Genomic DNA, 20,948 nt, shown 5'->3' with positions numbered 1-20,948 from the left:
CAGGAGGGTTGATTTCAAATGCGAGTTCAGACTTTCCAGTAAATGCCCTTGTATATAAAGGGGTCTCGAGGTCAATAATCCATATAAAATTAGATTATTTATTATTGATCACAATTATTTGTACTAATGTTTTTTTGCATTTCGAAGTATTACCTGTACTGCATGCCTGCATTAATCTGAAGTTTCCACAAAAATGTCTTGAATATTAGCCTTTTTTTTTCTACCAAAAGCATCTTATTTCTACTGTACTTAATAAACAACCCACCTTCAGCAGCTCCAAGCTGTAGACCATTCTAAGAGTAGTAACCTGTTACCTAAATAAGAATGTGCTCACTGTTCAAGTTTGATGCCTTTCAGGTATTTGACAGCTCAGGATCATTCCTGTCCTACATTAACACCACAGCAGACCCCCTCTATGGACCCCAAGGCCTGGCACTGACCTCTGATGGACACGTTGTGGTTGCAGACTCGGGGAACCACTGCTTCAAAGTCTACCGTTATCTGCAGTAAAGCCAGCAAAATTTTCCTGAGATTTGCCAAACAAGCACTGACCAGAGACATGTAAAATGGTGCATTTTTTATGTTACTTTGCACATTAGCAAATCTGGAAATCATAAAACCTAAGCTCTCACCTGACAAGAAGAAAAAAACATCTGCTTTATGTGGGTTTCTGCTAACAGTGTGAGAAACTTCAACCACAAGAGCTAACGGACTCGTAATTCTATTTTATTTAAGAAAAATACAATTCTTATATCAGGTGAATTGAAGGATAAAAGTAAAACATGTCTGTAGATATAAAAAAGCTAACCACATACATTGGCATGTGGATAAAGAAACAAGTTAAAACATTTCTGTAGCAAAAGAAACAAGCTGGAGAGTTGAGGAGTAGTAGCGTTTCCAAATGCATGACATTTGTAGCTTATCAGAGCAGCCATGGAGAGAGCAGTGCTAATTTATCAGTAGCTTATCCAGTTTTAAAAAAAACACATAAAAAAGATGGTCGTCCTCTACTCAAGATATGAGTAGAATAAGGAGGCAGCAACGTTACTCTTTACATTCATTTCATTGAGAAAGTAATTAAATTTTTTAAGAAATAAATCACATCCATCTGTTCACTTAATTCTCAAGTACCATCTGTGCATTTACGTTTGTTGTATATTTATTCTATATTTATATATAGTATATGCTGTATATGAAATCAATCACTAATTCTTCATCTACAGTTTCAAATTCTCCTAAAACCTTCAATAAATCAAAATCAGGCTAGTATTTTGTGTGGAAGGCTGCGGATGGCAAAGTTGAGTTCTGGACTTCCCCAGCCTTGAACTTTTGAGATCTCTGTAGTATTTATTGCAAAAAGTTGACAGCACAATTCAGCATTTTTATAAAAAAAAATCTGAAAAAAAAAGAAAAAAACAGAATGGATTTAGTTTTGTCTTAATTTATTTTCTTTTTTCTACATGGTTTTATCTTTTGAAGGTTATTTTTCTAATTTTTAAATGTTTGATTTGCCAAACATCAACTTTATCGGACGTTATTAACATCATCTGCTCATTATTAGCTCCAATTCAGTTCTGTAAAGTCAGTTTCCATGGCAAACAATAACAGGAACCAATACTGGAACAAAATTACTCAGTGTTAATGCTTCAAATCCTAGATTTCAAATCTCTTACACTTGACCAAAGAAATACCATGTTCAAAACGTTCTTTTGAAGTATTCTCAACATTTTTAAAGAGAAAGAAAACATTGAGTAGCTGGTATTTGATGGATTCTTCCAGTTTCTTGTGATATGGTTCCACTGGTCATCTAAGCCCTGTGTACAGTATGTGGTATCTGGTTGTATTAATTCCTGAACAATTCCTTGAAATACATGTCTATAGAAAACAAAGCTGCCTCAACGTTATTCAATTACAAGTGAAACAAAGTGGAAAGTGTTCAAATGTATACATATTGGAGGTGAGATCTCTGCAATGGCATTTAAGAATCCAGATTGTTTTGTGGAATTAAAAACAGTTTAAGATGAATCTGAAGTACAATAAGTGACAAAAAAGTAGACTTGTGTTAGAAAACTACAGGTATGGAGGACTTTTTTATTTGGCTCACTGCCAAGTAAAATTCATATTGAATCTCATTCCTCAAAGGCTTGCATTCCATTAAATCAAAAAGCTGCTAAAAGCTTGTAGGAATAGGTACCGTTCCTTCTGTAAATAGATCTGTTTTTTTCATGAATTAGCACAGCACATTAGTGAACATCGGCTCCCTGAAGTTAGGGCTTGTTCTTGTCGCTGAAAAGTGTAGGTATTTTTTGAATTGCTGCAAAGAGATTGAGGATAATCATTTTTCTTCCTCTAGCCAGTTGCAAGTCTAGCCATCCTTCACTTCATGTATAGTATTTACTGTATCTGACTCATGAGTGTGGTAGTGGAATCCATTTCCTTATAGAAGCCTTCATTTAATTTTCTGTCAAAAGAAATCTGTAAAAATCTGCCTGTTTCTGGGTTTTAAACATTTTAAAACATCAGTTTTTGTAACTAAGAAACACTTGGCCTAAATTGGTTTGGATACTGCCAGGGCTGTACAAGGTCCAGTAACAATGAGAAATATTAGCAATCAAACCACTTGCACAGTTGATATAAAACACATTGTAAATACTAACCCAACTTTAAAAGTATCATATTGATTGAAAATCTAGACATCCCATATCATAGAATCATTATTGATGAGGTTAATTTCAGCAGGTTTGTAGTATTTGTGCTGTATTCTCTTGTGGGCTTCCCTACATGAGATAAACACTTTTCTCACAGGGTAAGGGGTGTATACAGTACATACAGTAAGCAGAGCCTGATGTGGTTTACCTTTGGGTTATGCCTTGACTAAAGCTATCTTTGGTTATATTTTGCTAATATGAAAGAGACCTGTACTAGGAAGTTAATATGAAACGCACAATTTGGTATGTCATGAGTATTTTCTATGCTGGTAAAAAACAAGATAAATAAAATCTATCAAAAATATATTGAAAACAACATATTAGTCAGAGCTGTCATTTAAATTGACAGTGAATTGTATAATAACATCCCCAGAGCAGGTCATAAAAGTATCTTAACACTCTTGTCACTTTTCTTTAGTATTTCATTTTTGTTGTTGTTTTTTTTCTGAACTACTTATATACTGTGCATTCAATTCAAGGTATGGTCATATTTTCTAACCCCAATCATGTACAGTGTTATGGTCATTAACTTCTACCAGTGCATGAAACAAGACTTCGAGCAGAATTTTGTAACAAGTTATCAAGAAAGAGACATTGTCTACATTAAACTCGATGTAATTGTTTATTTGAATGGTAGAATTTTACCTATTTGAAAAAGTTAGCAGACATTGAATTGGGAAAAAGTCACTTCTTTCAGTCCTCTTTTTTTAGGGCACTTTGGATTTTCTGGCTATTGAATAGACACTTCACATCGCCGGTGTAAAGAAGAAAATCGAGTATTGCGGTGGTCAGAGTGGTATTTCAACAATTACGTTACATATTCAATAAAAATCCGAATAATGTTCAACCTCCAACAGTTCAAAATGAGGTGGCAAATTGTAAAATAAATGTGGGGCGATTTGCTTTGGAAAATCTTTGTAACAGCGGATTATTGATCTCAGCTTAATAAATACATTTAGCCAGGAGTCTTTATTTCAGCATCCGTAAACCACATAATGTACTGGCCATAAAAAAAAAACTTTTAAAAGTGACAAAATCACTGACCTATCAGGAAAATGACAATCTTCTTTTGAAGGTACAGTAGTTGACTGGTGTTCCATTCCAACAACAGGACGTCTACTGTTTAAGTCACAAGCTTGTGGTGTGTGTGTGGTCACTGCTGGAAATAATACAAGCTTTACATCTGCGATGTATGCTTTGTGCCATGTTCCAGATGCTGTTTTGTGGTTGCCATGAATCACTACAAGTAATTTACTTAAACAGCTAGACACTCCCTATCAGATGATCTGTTGTAAACAGCAACTACTGCGTCATTCTGCCTTTCTGCACCACACTTTCTTACCTTCATCTGGTTAAAACCTATAGGACAAAACCTATATTTGTCACTTAATCCTTGGCTCCACTGCTGGAAAGTATGTCTGGCGTAACTTAATGCAGCTCCTAACATACTGTATCGATGGCATACAGTCTTTATTCTATTCATAAGAGGGAGCTTGTTTGTTCTGTCCTGTTCTGTTCAATTATTTCCCTTGATTTTCAACAGTCTTGACATTCAAAAGGTTAATTCACCTTATTACTGTACCTGTGCCCACTCCACTCTCACTAATGAGGTAATTTAATGCTCATGCAACTGTTGCTGAAACACTGTCAATCATGGATGATCAATCATTCAAAATGACATCACAAACATCCATTTAATATGTAAATATGTATTTTTTTTCTAGAAATACACATGCAAAGAATGGTTTCTTCTGATGCTTTGTATAGAATAAAGAAGTGCCCCCAAATGGTAAGTCAATACTGGTCTTAATAGAAAAGGTTCACTTTACTGAGGGTTGATATTTGAAGAAGCTTAAGTCAGGAGGAACAGAGCCATGAGTGTCCTGGTTTGCCACAGAAACTGTTTGACAGGAGCCATTAAGTAACACAATGAACTGAAAATCTGAAACAGAAGAACCTGAAGCTCCTCGTTTTGGAACACTAGTAAATGTTAATTAAGGTGAAGCACAAATTTTAAAAACAAGTTGAGGAGAAAAAAAGAATGGAGCAGTGGATTGTTATACAAATGCAGCAGGTTTTTACATGCTTTGATAAGACAAAAGTAGTCTGTTACCAGGCCTTGCTAGTTTTCTTGTTTCATGTACCATTTAATTTCATGGTAATAATTCATTGTAAATTCTGCTGAACTATCAGGATTATTTGTCATGGTCGTTGGACACTACACCTTTAAAGCAGCAAAATGTTTATCTAAACCAAAAAAGTAAAGCTGAACCAATTCAACAAATTGCATTACTGAATGCTGCAGGGTTGATAAAGCATTAATAAACTGATTAAGCATTATCTTATCAAGGGGATGATTGTGATTTATTTCAAGTTTTTACACAAGCATATTTGTTTCTTTGATGTACCACATGCGAGTTTGATCTTAAACAACATCATGCGTAAACTGTTAAAAAGATGTTTCTGAAAGAGTACATGCAGAAAACATTGGAATGACTCTTAAGGTTTGCTTCTCTTAAAATAATGTCATACTTGTACAGTATGTACTGTAAGTGTTTGCTGGCAGGTCTTTACAAAACTTTGCTGGTACAGTATATTATCAGTTTGAAAAGAATCAAAATATTTTTACTTTTCAGAAGGGCTTGCATTGAGCAGTATCTTTGTAAGACGCATTGTAAAGCTCTGTAAAGTAAAGAATTGATTGGTCGAAGGGTTCTTTACTGTTTTCTATAATGTATTCATGTCTACAGAAGAATTAATGTGAGGCGATCCTTGCTTAAGATTTGAAGCTGTGAGTGAAAGGCTGGCACTTTCTCTTCTACCCTCTGGCAGAACGGAAGTCAACACTAAATGTTAATTCAAATGTTATAATTAAAATCCTTTTAATAATGTAAATGGATAATTTAACCTGAAGTCTCAATAATCATAAGGCATTTTCATAGTGCTACATAATTGAAAATCTTTAAATAGTGGCACTTTAACATTTCACTGAGATGCCTAAAACAATTTTAAGGGTGGATTTGTTGGATCTGGCGTACTGGCATATTATAAGCTTCATCCCAGTAATAATGTAAGGTTTGGTAAAATGTTATTGTCTTCATCTGTTCAGCGGGATAGAAAATTATTTAATCTTCCTTACTTCTAACTTCTTCTGAAGTTAGTTGGCCTTATTTTAAAAATGAACTAGTACCTTTAATGAAGAGTAGATAAAATGTTTGCCTTTTCTTCAGTAGACATGAGGCTCAACCAAATTCACTCTTTGTTGAGACTAATGAAGTCATTTTGTGGTGCTGTTAAAATTTGAAAGATGGTTGAAGTTATGTGAAAAAGATGTAAATGTTAAATGTGGCTTGGATCATAATTTTTGTACTTGTATGTACTTCAGCCTTTTTTGACAATTTTCCTGCCCAATTCATAGGAATCCATTTTGTGTGCTCAAGTTTAAGCACGGTTTTGTATCCTCAGTTAGTCATGCCACAACAAACCCATTCCTGTAGTGTGTGGGTATTCTACAGCTAGTGCGTAGCAGACATCCAACCCAAATTCTAAAAAAGAACTTTAGTTCAGAAAACCTGGACATGTACTGTAAGAAACTTATGGGTTGGTAATTCTAATCCCTTGAAGTTGTTCTAAAAATGTACTGAAGCTAAAAATCTCTGGTGTTAGACAGCACTGCATAAAATGCTTTGATTTGAACTAGCCATTCTTAAACTGAATTCAGTTTGGCAGTAGGGTGTCACTTGGCCCCATAATACTCTTCGAGAGAACAGGATTTTAAACTTTTGTCTTTGCTACAGTTACCGGAAATGAATAACATCAGAAAATATTATTTTCCTAAACCACAGCCGTGCTCAGATAATGCGCTTAGCTTGCTACACTGTGCTAATGATATGATGAACATCATTGCAATCATGAGTCAGGGCATGGATTCCTTTTAACGTTTGGAATCGGTCGTAGAAACAAAGTAAACTGCGGCTTTAAACCGTGGAGAAACTCACCAACAGCAGAATACAGTTTTTAATGCAAGAAAAACAAGATATCAAATTCAAAGTTAACAATTACATCTATCAAAGCTTTAATATAATAGGTTTTAATGTATCTGTCCCCTGTGACCATGGAGCCCGTTGACCTCCCTATCTGAAATAAATGAGACCTTTTTGAAAGTCTGAAAGTGGCTTTTATGCCGGATTTTTCATTTGCCTAGAAAACCCAATCTGAGGATGATGCCGAAACATACAATGAGCCCCAGGGGGCTGAGTTATCTATTCAAGGCTTTACAGGCTGCCTGCTCAGTGTCCAAGTGAAAATGAAGTAATTTAACATCCATGCTGTCAGTACTGATGCCAAGGCTCTCCAGTTAACAAATGTTCTAAAATCTGAAAAGAATGAGTTCACATCCTTGCTTTCTTATCTAGCTCTTTTTTTCTCTCTGGATAGGTATAACTTAACCACAGCAAGCAGAGTCTGCTACTGTAAATAAACTCTAGATCACACAAACTGGGCATGTTATTACCCTAGGTACTGCATCAGCAAGACAAACAGTTTCTGGTAAAGAACACAGGCAAAACTGTGAAGTTTCAATAATGGGGCTTCCTAAACTGATAGGAACTACTTTTCTGATTGTATTCTTTGTGAAAGAGTCTTGATATGATATTGGGCACTTTAGTCTAATTTGCACTTACAGCCCCAGATAATTTGTTTTGGCAATATATCCATTCTGTAAATATTGCTCAGAGGCAAAACTGATAGAGTTCATGGCGGGGAAAAAAAACTTGAATTTCACTTGAAGGTTAGATTTAAGTTTTTGCCACTATTGTTTTCAATCCAGTAGCATAATATCTGTTTAGTAAAGACTTGTATTACATCATCCTTTGAACGTACAATAATCACAGTATTTTGAATCCTGGAAAAACAAAACTTTCCCTTTTAAATCATGGAGTCATATGGTCACCCTCTTTCTCCTATGACTGAATGAATGTATACATTAGAGTTTCAATGTATTACACCCACAGCCATAGCGTAGCTGTAGAATCCAGATGGTATAGCTATAGAGGCCAGCACTGGTCTGTTGTTTTAGTAGCCTATTGTCACTGTAACACTGAATACAGTAATTTACTCCTTTTACTAAGAGAACCATGTTATGGAAAAATAAAAATATTTATGTTTTAAACACAGAAATGATATTAAATGGTTTATCTATTAAATGTGTATGTTGTGCTGTTTTCCCAGTTATATTGAACCGAACAAATCATGCTTTATAGGGTGTCATTCATGTAGAAATGATAGAGATGTTAAAGTTCCTGGGGTAATATACAGAATATAATATACTGTATATACAGTATATACTGTACACTTTCTCTGTGAGAGTTTGATATGGCAATCTGAAACCCAAACACAGAAAAGGGGATTCACACCGAAAAGGCACAGTTCTGCTTTATGTGGAGCTCTGCTGTACATTATTTCTGTCAGTATTCTGCACATTATTGATTATGCAAGATAATTTTGTTGTTTTGTGTTAATTTTATCATGAAAAAGTTTAGTGTTGCGTTACAAAATGTTTCACAGCCAACCATCTGCTTTCCCCAAATTTTACATTAAATGCTCCACCAGTTAAGTTCCAATTCTATAATTTAAAATATTGGCGTTGGCCCCAGAATCTAAAGATGTGTGAAAAATATTATAATGAAAAACTGAACTGTTTTATTTCAGCATTCATTAAGACACAAAAAACAAGATGCTCAGAAACTTTAATATGATAAACTGTTTCTTGTACTTTATTGTAATCATACTTTATTTCAGTTTATTGTCACATGCACAAGTACTTTAGGAAGCATTTGAGTATGATTTAAAGGAAAGGTGTAGTGTTTTAATAGTTTGTACGTTTTGTCTAACAGTGACATTCTATACATTACCTTTTAGTAGTGTAATGTGATATGTTTAGAGCTGAAAATCAATGCTTTCATTTAAAACCTGCATTGGTTTATTTCATACTCCTGCATGAAATCATGGAGTAAACTGCAAGCTTTTCGGCTTTTGCTTGCCTTGCATTTTCCTTCTTCCGGAATTTCTTCAACCCATGTTTCATGATTAAGGAAATATTGGATACTGTAACAGAAACAGTCATTATCATCAAATCACCAAATTTATATTTTGTCACTAGATACAGTAAATGCCTTGATTGTTTACTTTTATTTTTGAAGGGGATGTGATCATGAGGAAAAGCCAGTGTACATTAACTTGATACCATTGCATCTTATTGTCATAGTACAATAATGAAAACTAATGGGGAGATAAGGCAAATGCATATGTTACTTTAAGGTGCTTAGCTACAACTTCTTTACATTCTGAAAGGTCACATATCATTGAAGTCTGAATGTGCTGCTTAAGATCTTAGCTTCTCAGGGAAACATCTGCTATACAGTATAATGCAGAGTCATTAACATTCTATGAGAGTTTCTTTTTACTGTATATCACTGTTAGATAATTAGGATACTGTAAAATAACAAAACATGAATACAAAGCTCAGAGAAAATTGAATCTGATATGGTCGAGGCATACAGCATTTGGATATTTAACCCACTTGATTTACTTACTTTCCATTGGTATCAGTAGTGTCTGTGGTTTCTCCGTCTTTACCCATCACCAGATATCCCTTGCCTACTTTCATTGAAAATTCACAAGAATGTCGCTTGACCAGGTTGCGAAAGAGGTGACCGGTTTGTATGGCTTCATCTTTACCTATTATTTAAAAAGATGGTATTATAATATAAAGAGGCAACAGATATTACTCAAAACAACATCAGCATCAAAATGTTAATTTAGTGAGTCTTGGTAAACTCACAAGATCAGCTCTGTTAATAAAACATACTGATTACATATTGTACACTCCCTACAATCTTACAAACAAAATTACAGTCTTGTAATAGTGGTGACAGAGGTGAAGCAAACATTTGGGTTCTTACCCATATTTTTAAATTCAAATCAATAACTGATGTTCAATGTAGACAAGCACAGAAAATCAAACACAATCAAACTACTTGCAATATGGAAAAGACAGAAATATTCTACTTTTGAAAAGTGTGTTTGTTAACATGCCACTTAGATCTTTTAGATGTAAACCATGGAAAGGTAAACAATTTTAGAATGTACAGTACACAGTACAGTTAAAAATGTAGAAATCAAGTTGGGATGTTAAAATAGTAGACTAGTAATACCACATTGATAATATTGCATAAAGTGTACACTATTAAAACCACATTGCATAAAATGTGATCATCAGGTTATAAGAAAATAGAACTTAAAACATTCTTTAAAGGAATGTCAGTCACTAACAAGCTAAAAGAATTAATACTTTTGAGTGATGAACAGACTATTCAGCTCTTCAAGAATTCTCAACGACATTGACTAAGTCAGCAATATGGATTTATTGGAAATGAACAGTAAAACAAACCAGAGAATACAAGTGCTTTTAAAATTGAGACCAGGAGACACTTTTTTTTACCCAGAGGCTTGTGGAAGTCTGGGACAGGTTACTAAGCCACATTGTTGATGCTGATATCCTGACTTCTTTTAAGAACAGGCTAGATGAAATCCTTGGATCAATTACCTAAGAGTGACTAAACACTAAATGAGCTGAATAACTTCTTCCTTTTCTTTTTAACCATTGTTATGTTCTGAACTTGGTGGCACGGTGACTAGCATTGTTGCCTTGCAGTGTTGGGACCCATGGTTCAATTCCTGGAGTTTTATGTGTGTGGAGTTTGTATGTTCTCCCTGTGCTTTTGTGAGTTTCCAACCCCAGTCCAAAGGCATACTAGTAAGGTGATGGGTTTCTGGTATGCAAGTTGTCTCTCTGTCTGTGTCCTGTGAAGAACTGGTGTCAGGGTGTATCCTTCCTTATGCCGTTGCTTTCTGAGCTAAGCTCCAGATCCCCAGTTACCCTGTATTGGATGAATGTTCTGAACTATTTCTGTTCAGAGTGGATAAAGCAACTTATCACATTCTATTCACATTTTCAAAGATGGAAATTAATCAGTTAACTGAATTATAAAAAGAAAGGCTGGGATATGGCAATACTCACTGATTCTTAGGGGTTTGGTAATCTTGACAGCAAAATACTCAAAGACACCATCATGGGTTGTGTTAAGGACAGTCACCACATAAACTGTTTGGAAAAAAAATGTAATAGAGCATTAAAGACATGTTTCTTTCTATGCACATAGTATAATGGAGCAAAGTTATAAAAATTGTCTCACCATAATCTACAATTGGTTTGTAGCATGCAAAACTTCGGCGAGTATCTTCATTCATGTTCTTACTGAAGGTTGATTTAATTTTGGGGCAGCGTCCTTAGAAAAAAAATAAAATGACAGTCATAAGACAATGGTACACATGTTTTTGCTGCAGGGAATCTAATTTACTTTTTAAAACTTTAAAATAGTTTAAAAAGAGTTCGAAATATACACTTGTAACGCAACGGGGGCTCAGGCGGGCACCCTTGCCGCATTAGGTCGGCCCCCCACCGTTGGGGGCTCGAACCCGGGACTCCCGCGTCACTCAGCAGGGACCCAGCCCGGTGAGCTAAAGAGAGGTCTCCCTACAGCCCAGTAGCTGTAGTCCTGCTATCACAGGGAAGGGCGGTGACGTCACCTGCTCTGGTAAGCCAGCTCTTACACAGTACCTGTCGGCTGTAAGCGTTACACACTGAATAAAAAAACAACTTGTATAGAAATACATTTTTGAGACTAATTTAAGAATCCCTTTTATGAGAAATGACAAACTGGATGATAGAAAGGAACCTGTGTGATGTTTATGTTAAAGCATAGCAATATAAAATAATATGAACTTTAAATTAATGGTGCATTGACCTTATTGGTGCATAATAGGGAAACCTGATAACACTTTGATTCTTGCACAGTTCATACATTAATATTGACAGAAGAATTTTGCTGAGCAATAGCATTTAACTTACCTTCTGCACAGACACATACATCTTTACTGCACAGCTTAGAGACCATAGGGCTTTGCCTGGGTGCACTGTAAAACACATTGCATCTCCTACCTAAAAAAGTAACATATTTATCCATAACACAAAAGACAACATTATACATTGCTAACAATAAAATGAAAAGCCCATGACACAAACATGTAAAAACTAAAATCTCAAAAAAGCTAGGCTTCTTCCTTGTGTTGTTTTTCATCAAATTCCCCAATAATGTCTTCTCAGGTGCATTGATGTTATCTTTCTAACAGGAAGCGTCTCTAATTTACATGAGAAATTTGCAAATCCTTAAAAATAAGATTAATAATAAGAAGAATACAAAATTGTGCTTTTTTTGCTTTATTTTACTCACCAGGGTTATAATAATCATAGATGACTGCATTAGCAGGCTGCACCAAGCCAACCGGAGCAATCTGTTTTGCTGCAAATGTCACACATTCTTGTGTGTCTGTTATCTAGGGATAAAGACATTTGTGAGCTACATTTCACCAGTAGTATATAACGTTGTCTGTGTTGCTGTACTGTATATATTACTGCTGAACTAGACTGTAGCAAACATATTACATGCTTTAGACAAGGGGTCTTTAATGCTGGTACTGGAGGGCAGCTATGTCAGCAGGTGTTCTATGTCTCTTTAAAGATCGGAATTAAATTGTTGAATTTGTGCAACTAAGAAAATTATGAGTTGATTTACAATAGGTTTTTAAGATCTGAATTAGAATGGGATCCTGCAGACACATTGGTGTAGGTTAAGAATTGACAACTCCTGTTCGGGAATACATACTATAGGTTATGAAAAACCTTCTATAGTACAGTATGTGTATAAATTGTTGAATATTGCAACTCTATTAATGTTGGTTTCATTAAAGTTATAGTATTCAATTTATATACATTTCTTACAGTTTAGGTGCACATCTTGTCCTGGCCTTTTGAGTTAAGCGGGTCTACCTACTGTATAGAGTACCCACATTCTGTACATTTATTCTCCAATTTAAGTAAATTCCTTCACAAAAACAACCCATCGAAACATATCTGTATGAAAGCTGCCATTGAATTTGTGAGGGGTGATTATTTCCTACCTCATTAAAGTAGAGAAACAGTTTTCCTTTATCCAGATCATAATGGTCAAGGTATTTGTCTGTAGATTTCACCAGCTAAGACAGAAAATAAAATGTTACAGATACTGAAGTACATGTATATAAGCTAGAATGCTTCTTATTAATGCAAACTAAGTGGAAAGAAGATGTATTTATTTAAATTTCTCCCTGTCCTTGTTCCTTGTTAATCTTGTGTATTTTGTTTCCAGAATAGAGGTGGCAAGTTTGCTTAACAGCAAAAGCTTTGAAAATCCCCATGTCATGATTTATCAAACTAGGCTTTAAAATGACTTGTAAAAAACATAGCTGCATGTCAAAAATGTAAAAAAAGAGAAAACATTAAATGGGAAAACTAAAATAAGGTTTAAAAGAAACAATTCAAAGTTAGAAAATTCTACTCCTGTTAAATAAAAAGTACAGTACATACATCTTCTAGATCCTGTGTTTTTGGTTCCAATCCACTCAGAAGTGAGATGTCTACAATCACCATTCCTGAAGAATTCCTCCCAATTGTGCTTTAAAATGAAAGAGGGAGAATTGTTTAATACAGTGTTGGAGTACAAATGTTCTGAGAGTTTTCAGATCAGTAATATAGTCAGTATTTTACATAGAACATAATAAAGAATTTAACTTGCTCCTAATATCCAGTACTGGGGTTTACTTAATGAACTTGAAAGCAACTAAATTACATCATTTTAATATCAGTGTGATATTAAGTGACAGTATCACTAAAGTGATATGTTCTATGATATTAGAGAGAAAATATATGAATTAAACTCTCAATCTTTTATTATTTTCTTTATTTCTTATACTTTTTATAACATATTGTAACGCAACGGGGTTCAGGCGGGTGCCCTTGCCGCATTAGGTCGGCCCCCCACCGTCGGGGGCTCGAACCCGGGACTCCCGCGTCATTCAACAGGGACCCAGCCCAGTGAGCTAAAGAGATCTCTCCACAGCTCAGTAGCTGTAGTCCTGCTATCACAGAGAAGGGGGCGACGTCGATGCTCTGGTAAGCCGGCTCTTACACGTCCTGATGGCCGTATGCGTTACAATATTATAAATAACCAAACTAATTAGACAAATGTGCAGTCTTGCCACATATCCAGGAACACAGACTACTATATATCTATGCTTCAGGCAATTTTGTGTAACCTATAGTAAGGTAAAGACTGCAAATGTAGCTCCTTAGCCATGACATAACCCCATAGAAAATAGTGTGGACTTTCAAACAACATATAGTATTTTACTTAAATATGACTGACCCATTGGTCCAAATGACCAAACAACTTGTGCTAGTCTCAGGTTGTCCATAACTGGCTACAGAAGACCGTAAAAACCCACTCTACCATCATGAACAAGTCCAATAAGATTTGTTTAGTTAATGATGAAATGTGAGTGAAAATACAGTACATTAAAGTAGCTGATTTTGCTGCAAATGGCCGTGCCAGAGATATCAACCCAAATTGACCTAAAGTGATCACTTACTTCACACACACAGTGTACAAGACCGAGCTCTCCTTCTCCTTGGTGTCAATTTCACGTCTTTGTCTCCTTGTGTGCAGATCAAACCACTCAATCCTGCTCATGGGCTCATCTGCTGAAGGGATGCTGTCATAGTTATAATAATCATCCAGGTTGTCCCCATAATCATTGTAGTCTGCAATTTTAACACAAAAGGAGAGGTCTAGAAACACATGCATACATTTGTACTTTTATTTTCCAAAAAACTGTCATGCCTGAAATTTTGTGAGAAGTCCATTGTATTCTCAGGATTTGCAAATTTAGAGCATTTTCCTAAACATATTGGCAGAAATCCGAACTTTGGTTTATTTTCTTTATGGCATGTATCAGCCATAAATTAACTGGCAGAAGGACAAATAAATGGCGATTGAGGTTTCTGTTGGTAGATGCTACCATCCCTGGTGTATGTACAGTATGGTCTGGACTGTTTCCAATCAAAGCCACTGTCTCTGATGACTCCTACGGGCTAAAAAACATATACAGCAAACCCTTAATTATGTTTAAATATGTATGCTAATACACCATGGATCCTATATTCAAATACTTAGGCAATATTATTCCTATCATAAGATAAGATCACTTTATTAGCCATATCCAATTTCTTGCATAAGGAATTTGTCTTTTCACATAATCCAGCTTGCTCTCCATGAGAGACACAAGTACACAGACAGGGAGAGAGAAGCTTGGGGTCAGAGCATAGGGTCAGCCATTTATACAGCACCCCTGGAGTAGCTGGGGTTAACAGCCTTGCTCAGGGGCCAAACAGAGTAGGATTTCTCTGCTGGCCATGGGATTTGAACCAGCAACCTTCCAACCACAGGCACAGATCCTTAGCCACAGTACCACCACTCTGCCTACTGGGAGGCAAGATGGATTGGAAGTTTGGAAGCATATTGTATCAAGACACCCTTCGGGACTATGTAGTGTTTTTTTTATTTACTGTAGTTTGCAGTGTAGAGTATATAAACAATGTAAAAATAAAGGTAGACTTACTGTACTGAACTTCTCCTTGTAAGCTTACATGTAAATGAAAATAATCACATGCAGAGTCTGTCACCTTCATAGTCCTATATATCTGTACAAGCTAGAGCAAGAAAAGACAAAAATCAGAGCAAATATTTTTCTATTATTTTTCTATTATGATCATCTTAATATGACAAGATGCGCATTTATATGAAAGACAAAACTAAGTCGTCGTCTTCTTCTTCTTTTTCACAGCCTTAGTCCCAGACTGTCCTGGGGTCAGCTGCTTTGGTTGCTCTTCTCCACTTGTCTCTGTCGAGCACATCTTCCTCACTCACTTCACATACCTCCATATCTTTTCTCACACAATCTATCCATCTCTTTCTAGGCCTGCCTTTTCCTCTGTTACCTTCCACCTCAAATTCCATTACCCTCTTTGTTACTTCCTCAACGTCCCTCCTCATGATATGTCCATACCACCGTAACCTCCCCTCTCGCATCTTCTCAACCACATTCACCACCCTACATTGTCTACAGATGTAGACAAAACTAAGTATTGAACACTATTCAGATTCTCAGGAAACTTACACATTCTGACCCATTGCTAAAAACTCAGGTTGTAAAAAACAAGCCGCTATATTAGCTTATGCAAACATTTTTTTATAGCAGTACAAATTTTGAAGACAGATCTAAATATAATATTTAATTTACCTCAATATATCAATCTGAAATGGAGAATACATCAATGTTATTTTTGTGAAATACAAAAAGTAAAACAAGCATTAAAATGATTAAATTTCATAACAAATACACCTTATTTAAATTTTATAATACTTAGAAATCATGTTTAGCTCTTAAAGATTACAAATAATAATTCAAACCTTTCAATAAAGCTATAAAGCAAACTAGAATTCCCATTTTGGCCATTAAGTTCCATCCAAGAGTGCAGTATTTTTGGAAATATGGAAAGCAAATGGTCAATTAAGAAAACTTACTGTCAAAGTTCCACTTCCTTTTCCAGCAACATTGACAACAAGCTTTGATCCTGGTCTGACCTGTGTGGTGTGTTAGGAAATAGTTTAAAAACATTTTTTTACACTGGACTAAGTATGTTTTTATGATAAAATCATAAAACTTTATGATTTATTGGAGTTCAAAGATTCTAAACCATATCAATTTAATTGCATTATTTATATAAAATCAAGATTTGTACTAATTGCAAGTTCCATATTTTGACAAAAAATATATTTGATTTTTTTTTTCCTGGAGTACAAAGTAGAACATTTCAGATTCACTCTGTAAGGTGGATGAATAAAGAAACAAAGAAAATAAAATAGGATAAGGGATCAGCAATACACTGAAGACCAAAGCTCCGCACGTTCAAATGCCCATTAGCAGACGCCAACAAACTCTGTTAAACTATTTCTCTTCATTTCAATGGAAAGCTGATTAAAAAGAAACAACTACCTAAGTGCATTTTAGTTTTATTTTACCCTAAGGAATGTGCTCACATATTTGTTCTAAATTAAATTCTTTTACATTTCAGAACTCCTGTAGAAATTATTTCATGGTAAAGTAAATATCCATGATACTTGACTTGTGGCTCTTCCAATTCAAAGCTTAAAAGGAATTTTCTTTAAATGGGTCTATAATAATTAAATTGGGAAACAACAGAATAGTGATTTTGTTTCATTTTGAAAAGATTGAGGCTTCTTGAAATGGTATCCAAGATGTTCGCCATTCTAATTGCTTCAGTTCAATTTCAGAATGTAGATCCTGTTTTTTAATTTCATGTTATTCAATTACTGTAAATATGAGAAACAGGGTCGCTGTGTTGGGTGCAAAAAAAACAAAGTAGGCTTTGCAGTGCAGTTTTATCTTTAAATCTTCTTGAGCAACTATACCTTACTTAAGCAATCTTGCACAAATAATACCTGTAGCTAGATCAGCTCAGTATGTTTTTCTGATCCGGGATAGAAGACAAAACAATACTGAGGACCATTAACTAATTCTAAATCAGAGATAAAGGTTCCTTTTTCCAACGTTTCTTTGTGTTAGTGTTGTTGGCTCTTCCTATCACTGTGAATAGTTTTTCACCAAGCACTGAATTGTTCCCCCACTAATAGGAAATATGTTAGATTTACTGGATATGCATTGCTGCATTCTTAATCCTGCTCAGTGTGACTGGAACCATTTGATCTGATGATGTATCTCTGGAATGAACAGACTTCTACATTTAACACATTTATTTAGGATTCTGTAATTTTACAAAGATTGCTTTATGAAAACTGCCTACACTTTACCATGTCCTGTTTTTAACTGAATATCAGCATCACTTGTGCCACCTGCTGGCAGTTAACTACCTTAGAGGTCAGTTAATGAAAAAAAGTTTTAAATCAGTGGAAAGCGAATGCTAAAATTAAACTGGATTTTGGTACTGTGCATCACACAGACATTTGCTGCCCATGCTGTACTGAGGAGCCAATAATGTAAAGATACCTTTTGTGTGATTATGACAGAATGACTCTGTTTGAATCCCCCCTCAAAGTCATGAAAAGATAAGATTAAGTGGGCATCTGACTGAAATATATAAACAGGTATTGAGAAAGTCAGCTTCATGGACTTCAGAATCAACAGTGGGTGAGATCCCAGAACCAATTAGCTTCAAGCAACAAGAATGTGACATCTCTTTTGGACATTTCACAATAGGTAATAGCTAACGAACCTTGTGTGTTGGCTCAGTTAAGGCATTTATTTTAGTGAGGGAGACGGTGTCCTTTTTGCCTTTCCCGTGACAGAGTTCCACAGTCAGGCTGAAATCTTGCAAATCCAGGTTCATAATACTGTACTCTGCTAAAGCCTCTAAAGCCACAACCGTGTCCTGGACAGAGTAAGGAAAGCGTAAGGTATGAGGTTAAAACATTTTGGATACAGTATATCTGTGAAAAGGACACAGATGTGTATTCTAAAAAGGATTATTAAAAGGTATGGTTTTAATAAGAGAACCACTGCTTATAAATTCAATATTAGGTAAAAGATTTTAGAATAAAAGGATGTATATACTATATATAATATATAATCTTTATATAAAAAAGGTAAGTTCAGACTATGCTGGTTGTACTTCTTTTTTGAAATGTAAAGGAAGTTTAAATCTTGAGAAATACCCAACAACAACAATAATAATAAGTGAGTAGCCCCTTCAGGTGTTCAGGTGGAGTACTAGAAAAGTATTTTGCCAGGGGGAATTTTAGAAAGATCATTTTGTCCTACAGTAAATAGCACATTGTCTCTGGTCACTACATGGGTGCCTAAGTTTGCAGAGGGAACAGTGCCATCTTCTGGGCTACCAGCTCCTTTTGCAGCAGCAACCTAACTTTCCAAAGAAGTTTCCTGCTCTATATTGAGCAATACTTAGTTTCTGAGATCTAACAAAAATGGACCATGAAGAGGTAACACTGCTACTAATAATATTTATCATTAAAATTGAAGTAATGATTATTTACATCCTTTTGGGGTTTTATTAAACCAGAATAGGGTAAGCTCACATGAAACGTCAACTTTCAGAAGGTCAAGCATTTTGCCTTAATCGTCGCAGACTGTTTTGTTGACAAGAAAGCAAGCCCACCTGTGTGGAACGAAATCCCCCTCCAAATCTGCGCTGTTCTGTAAGCCACTTAGCCACCGATGTTGCATATGTTCTGTCTTCTACCAGTAATGTCTGGAGTAGGGCATAGGCGGTAGTCTCCACAGATATTGAGTCTGCCTGAGGGTCCTTTGATTTTTGTTCCTTTTGTTTTAGTTGTAAATTACCATTCCCTTCCCAATGGCAGATTTTCTTTTCTGAAATAAAAAGGGAAACAAATCTGTAACTAGTGTTATGGAGCAATGTACTGAGGTACAGTGAACGTTTTGTGACAATACGTCTTTGGTGTCCTACAGTACATCATGTTATTTGGATTTTAGATTGTGAACAAACAGGTCAGATTGCTTCAATAGTATTGGATAGTACTGATCGTTGAGATAGCTTGAGTTATTTGTTTCTGTAAACAAATCCATTTTAAAACATGCCTTGAGTTCAAATTGCAAAAATCCATTGATTAAAAATAAGTTTAAACAGCCACTCAAAAAGCCATTGGAAACCGACAGACAAATTCCCCGCCTGAGTAGTGAAGGCCACTTTGTTGTCTTCGACGTGACTGAAGCAATCCTGTCTATGAGAAAAGCTGACTAAAGACTGGGATGCAGTTCTTCAACAATTGTGCCCCTCTTTTACCCAAGGATACACCCTGATTTGCCATAACCCTTATCATAGATAACAGATGAAAGAATGGATGTTCTGTATGTTTAAAATCTTTTTATCCAATCCATCAGAGTTCAGTGTTGTTTTTCATTTGTGCAGCTGTATCCATAATGTATTTTAGAAATTCTTAAGTGCAAAGATTTTTATTTTACTCATGTCCTGCTCCTTCCCTTTATGCCTACAGCTTTCTGCTTTTAAAAGCTGTCTTAAAGTAGCCACATAATTTGGCCATGTTACTGTGTATCAAATATCAGATACATTAAAATAATAATTTAATGAAATATTTTATCTCTGCTTTTAGCTTCTAATACAGACAAAAACACTTTGTTAAAACTACTGGAACTGTAGCTGCTCGCAAGCAATGGATTTTGAAATGCCATTGTCACACAATCTCAGTGTCTTATTTCAGTCCTTTAAACACTCAAGAAAACTGGTTTAAAAGCAGCACACAGAACAGCTGGGAATTAGTAACTAACCTTCATCACATTTTGCAAGATCTCTCAGCTTCTGTTGTGCTTTAGTGGCAGCAGCACTCCTGAGTTTAGTTAGAGACAAAGCATATGCTGTAATAGCGATAGTGAAAGGCCGTTGAATAGAATCCAGTTTCTGCTCCAAATACTGCACAGCCTTATTTATTGAATGTGTCTGAAAAGAAAGGAAGAACACTGCACATAAAGTTTTTTTAAACCTAACCCTAACCATCACAATCATCATAAAACAACAGAGCGCCCACCACATACCGGAACGACTGACTAATTTAAAAGAAAATTAGATTTTAAAAAAGGGCTAAGAGTTGTCATTGTGGGTTGTATTTAAAAGTTATTTTTTTGAGAATCATATGAACATTACATGAATTCCTCAAATACAGTAGATGCAACACAAACTGTCATTAGTTTTAACAGTATAGACTGTTATTTTTATTTAAAAATGTTATTTAAAATAAGCAACACATTATGACAAATTTAAAACAAGCAGAGCCTTATCTTTAGGGGTATTAAATCTGAGGTCTTGAAAATGTTTTGTTATACATACAGTATTTTTTTTTCCCATATGCATAGTGATAAAGTCTGATAGATTTATACCACTTCTGTAATGTTGGGCTGCTGGAGGACTTCTGTGGAGTGATGCATTGCAATTATCACGAAGGAAGTCAATGAAAGATCTCCTTCAAATACCCCAACTCCACCCTGATATGAAAAGAAAATGTCATTACATAAAAAATTACGTTAATGCTCCTCAAATACTGCTTTTAGAATTATCTATCAAATATTGAGGGTTGCAAGCACAGAACATTAAGGAACTTGAAACCTAGTGTATACACTTGAGATAAACTATTTAACTAAAAATGTACTATT

At 35.3% G+C, this 20,948-nt stretch overlaps 2 protein-coding genes across 7 annotated transcripts in view; one reads left to right on the top strand and one right to left on the bottom strand.

Annotated features, from left to right (window-relative positions):
* Window positions 1-7,912, top strand: part of trim3b (tripartite motif containing 3b) — a 52,033-nt gene extending 44,121 nt beyond the window's left edge. For all 6 annotated transcript variants that reach the window (XM_069190175.1, XM_015341940.2, XM_015341938.2 and 3 more), the window contains one exon: window positions 358-7,912. In XM_069190175.1, the coding sequence (XP_069046276.1) occupies window positions 358-510 (153 nt within the window). In that variant the 3' untranslated portion in view covers window positions 511-7,912. The remainder of the gene's footprint in view (window positions 1-357) is intronic.
* Window positions 7,913-8,438: 526 nt separating this feature from the next.
* The window catches only part of c4 (complement component 4), a 30,272-nt gene continuing 17,762 nt past the window's right edge, over window positions 8,439-20,948 (bottom strand). The window contains exons 27-41 of the mRNA XM_015342034.2: window positions 20,676-20,780; window positions 20,070-20,238; window positions 18,919-19,133; window positions 18,019-18,174; window positions 16,289-16,348; window positions 15,324-15,414; window positions 14,295-14,466; window positions 13,234-13,321; window positions 12,789-12,863; window positions 12,062-12,164; window positions 11,680-11,769; window positions 10,964-11,056; window positions 10,789-10,872; window positions 9,302-9,446; window positions 8,439-8,813 (exon numbers count right to left, since the gene is read on the bottom strand). Coding sequence (XP_015197520.2) covers window positions 8,672-8,813; window positions 9,302-9,446; window positions 10,789-10,872; window positions 10,964-11,056; window positions 11,680-11,769; window positions 12,062-12,164; window positions 12,789-12,863; window positions 13,234-13,321; window positions 14,295-14,466; window positions 15,324-15,414; window positions 16,289-16,348; window positions 18,019-18,174; window positions 18,919-19,133; window positions 20,070-20,238; window positions 20,676-20,780 — 1,788 coding nt within the window. The 3' untranslated portion in view covers window positions 8,439-8,671. The remainder of the gene's footprint in view (window positions 8,814-9,301; window positions 9,447-10,788; window positions 10,873-10,963; window positions 11,057-11,679; window positions 11,770-12,061; window positions 12,165-12,788; window positions 12,864-13,233; window positions 13,322-14,294; window positions 14,467-15,323; window positions 15,415-16,288; window positions 16,349-18,018; window positions 18,175-18,918; window positions 19,134-20,069; window positions 20,239-20,675; window positions 20,781-20,948) is intronic.

Source organism: Lepisosteus oculatus, chromosome 5 (genome assembly GCF_040954835.1).
Source record: "Lepisosteus oculatus isolate fLepOcu1 chromosome 5, fLepOcu1.hap2, whole genome shotgun sequence".
In the NCBI taxonomy this organism is placed as follows: domain Eukaryota; kingdom Metazoa; phylum Chordata; class Actinopteri; order Semionotiformes; family Lepisosteidae; genus Lepisosteus; species Lepisosteus oculatus.
This window is presented reverse-complemented; position numbering and strand designations above follow the sequence as displayed.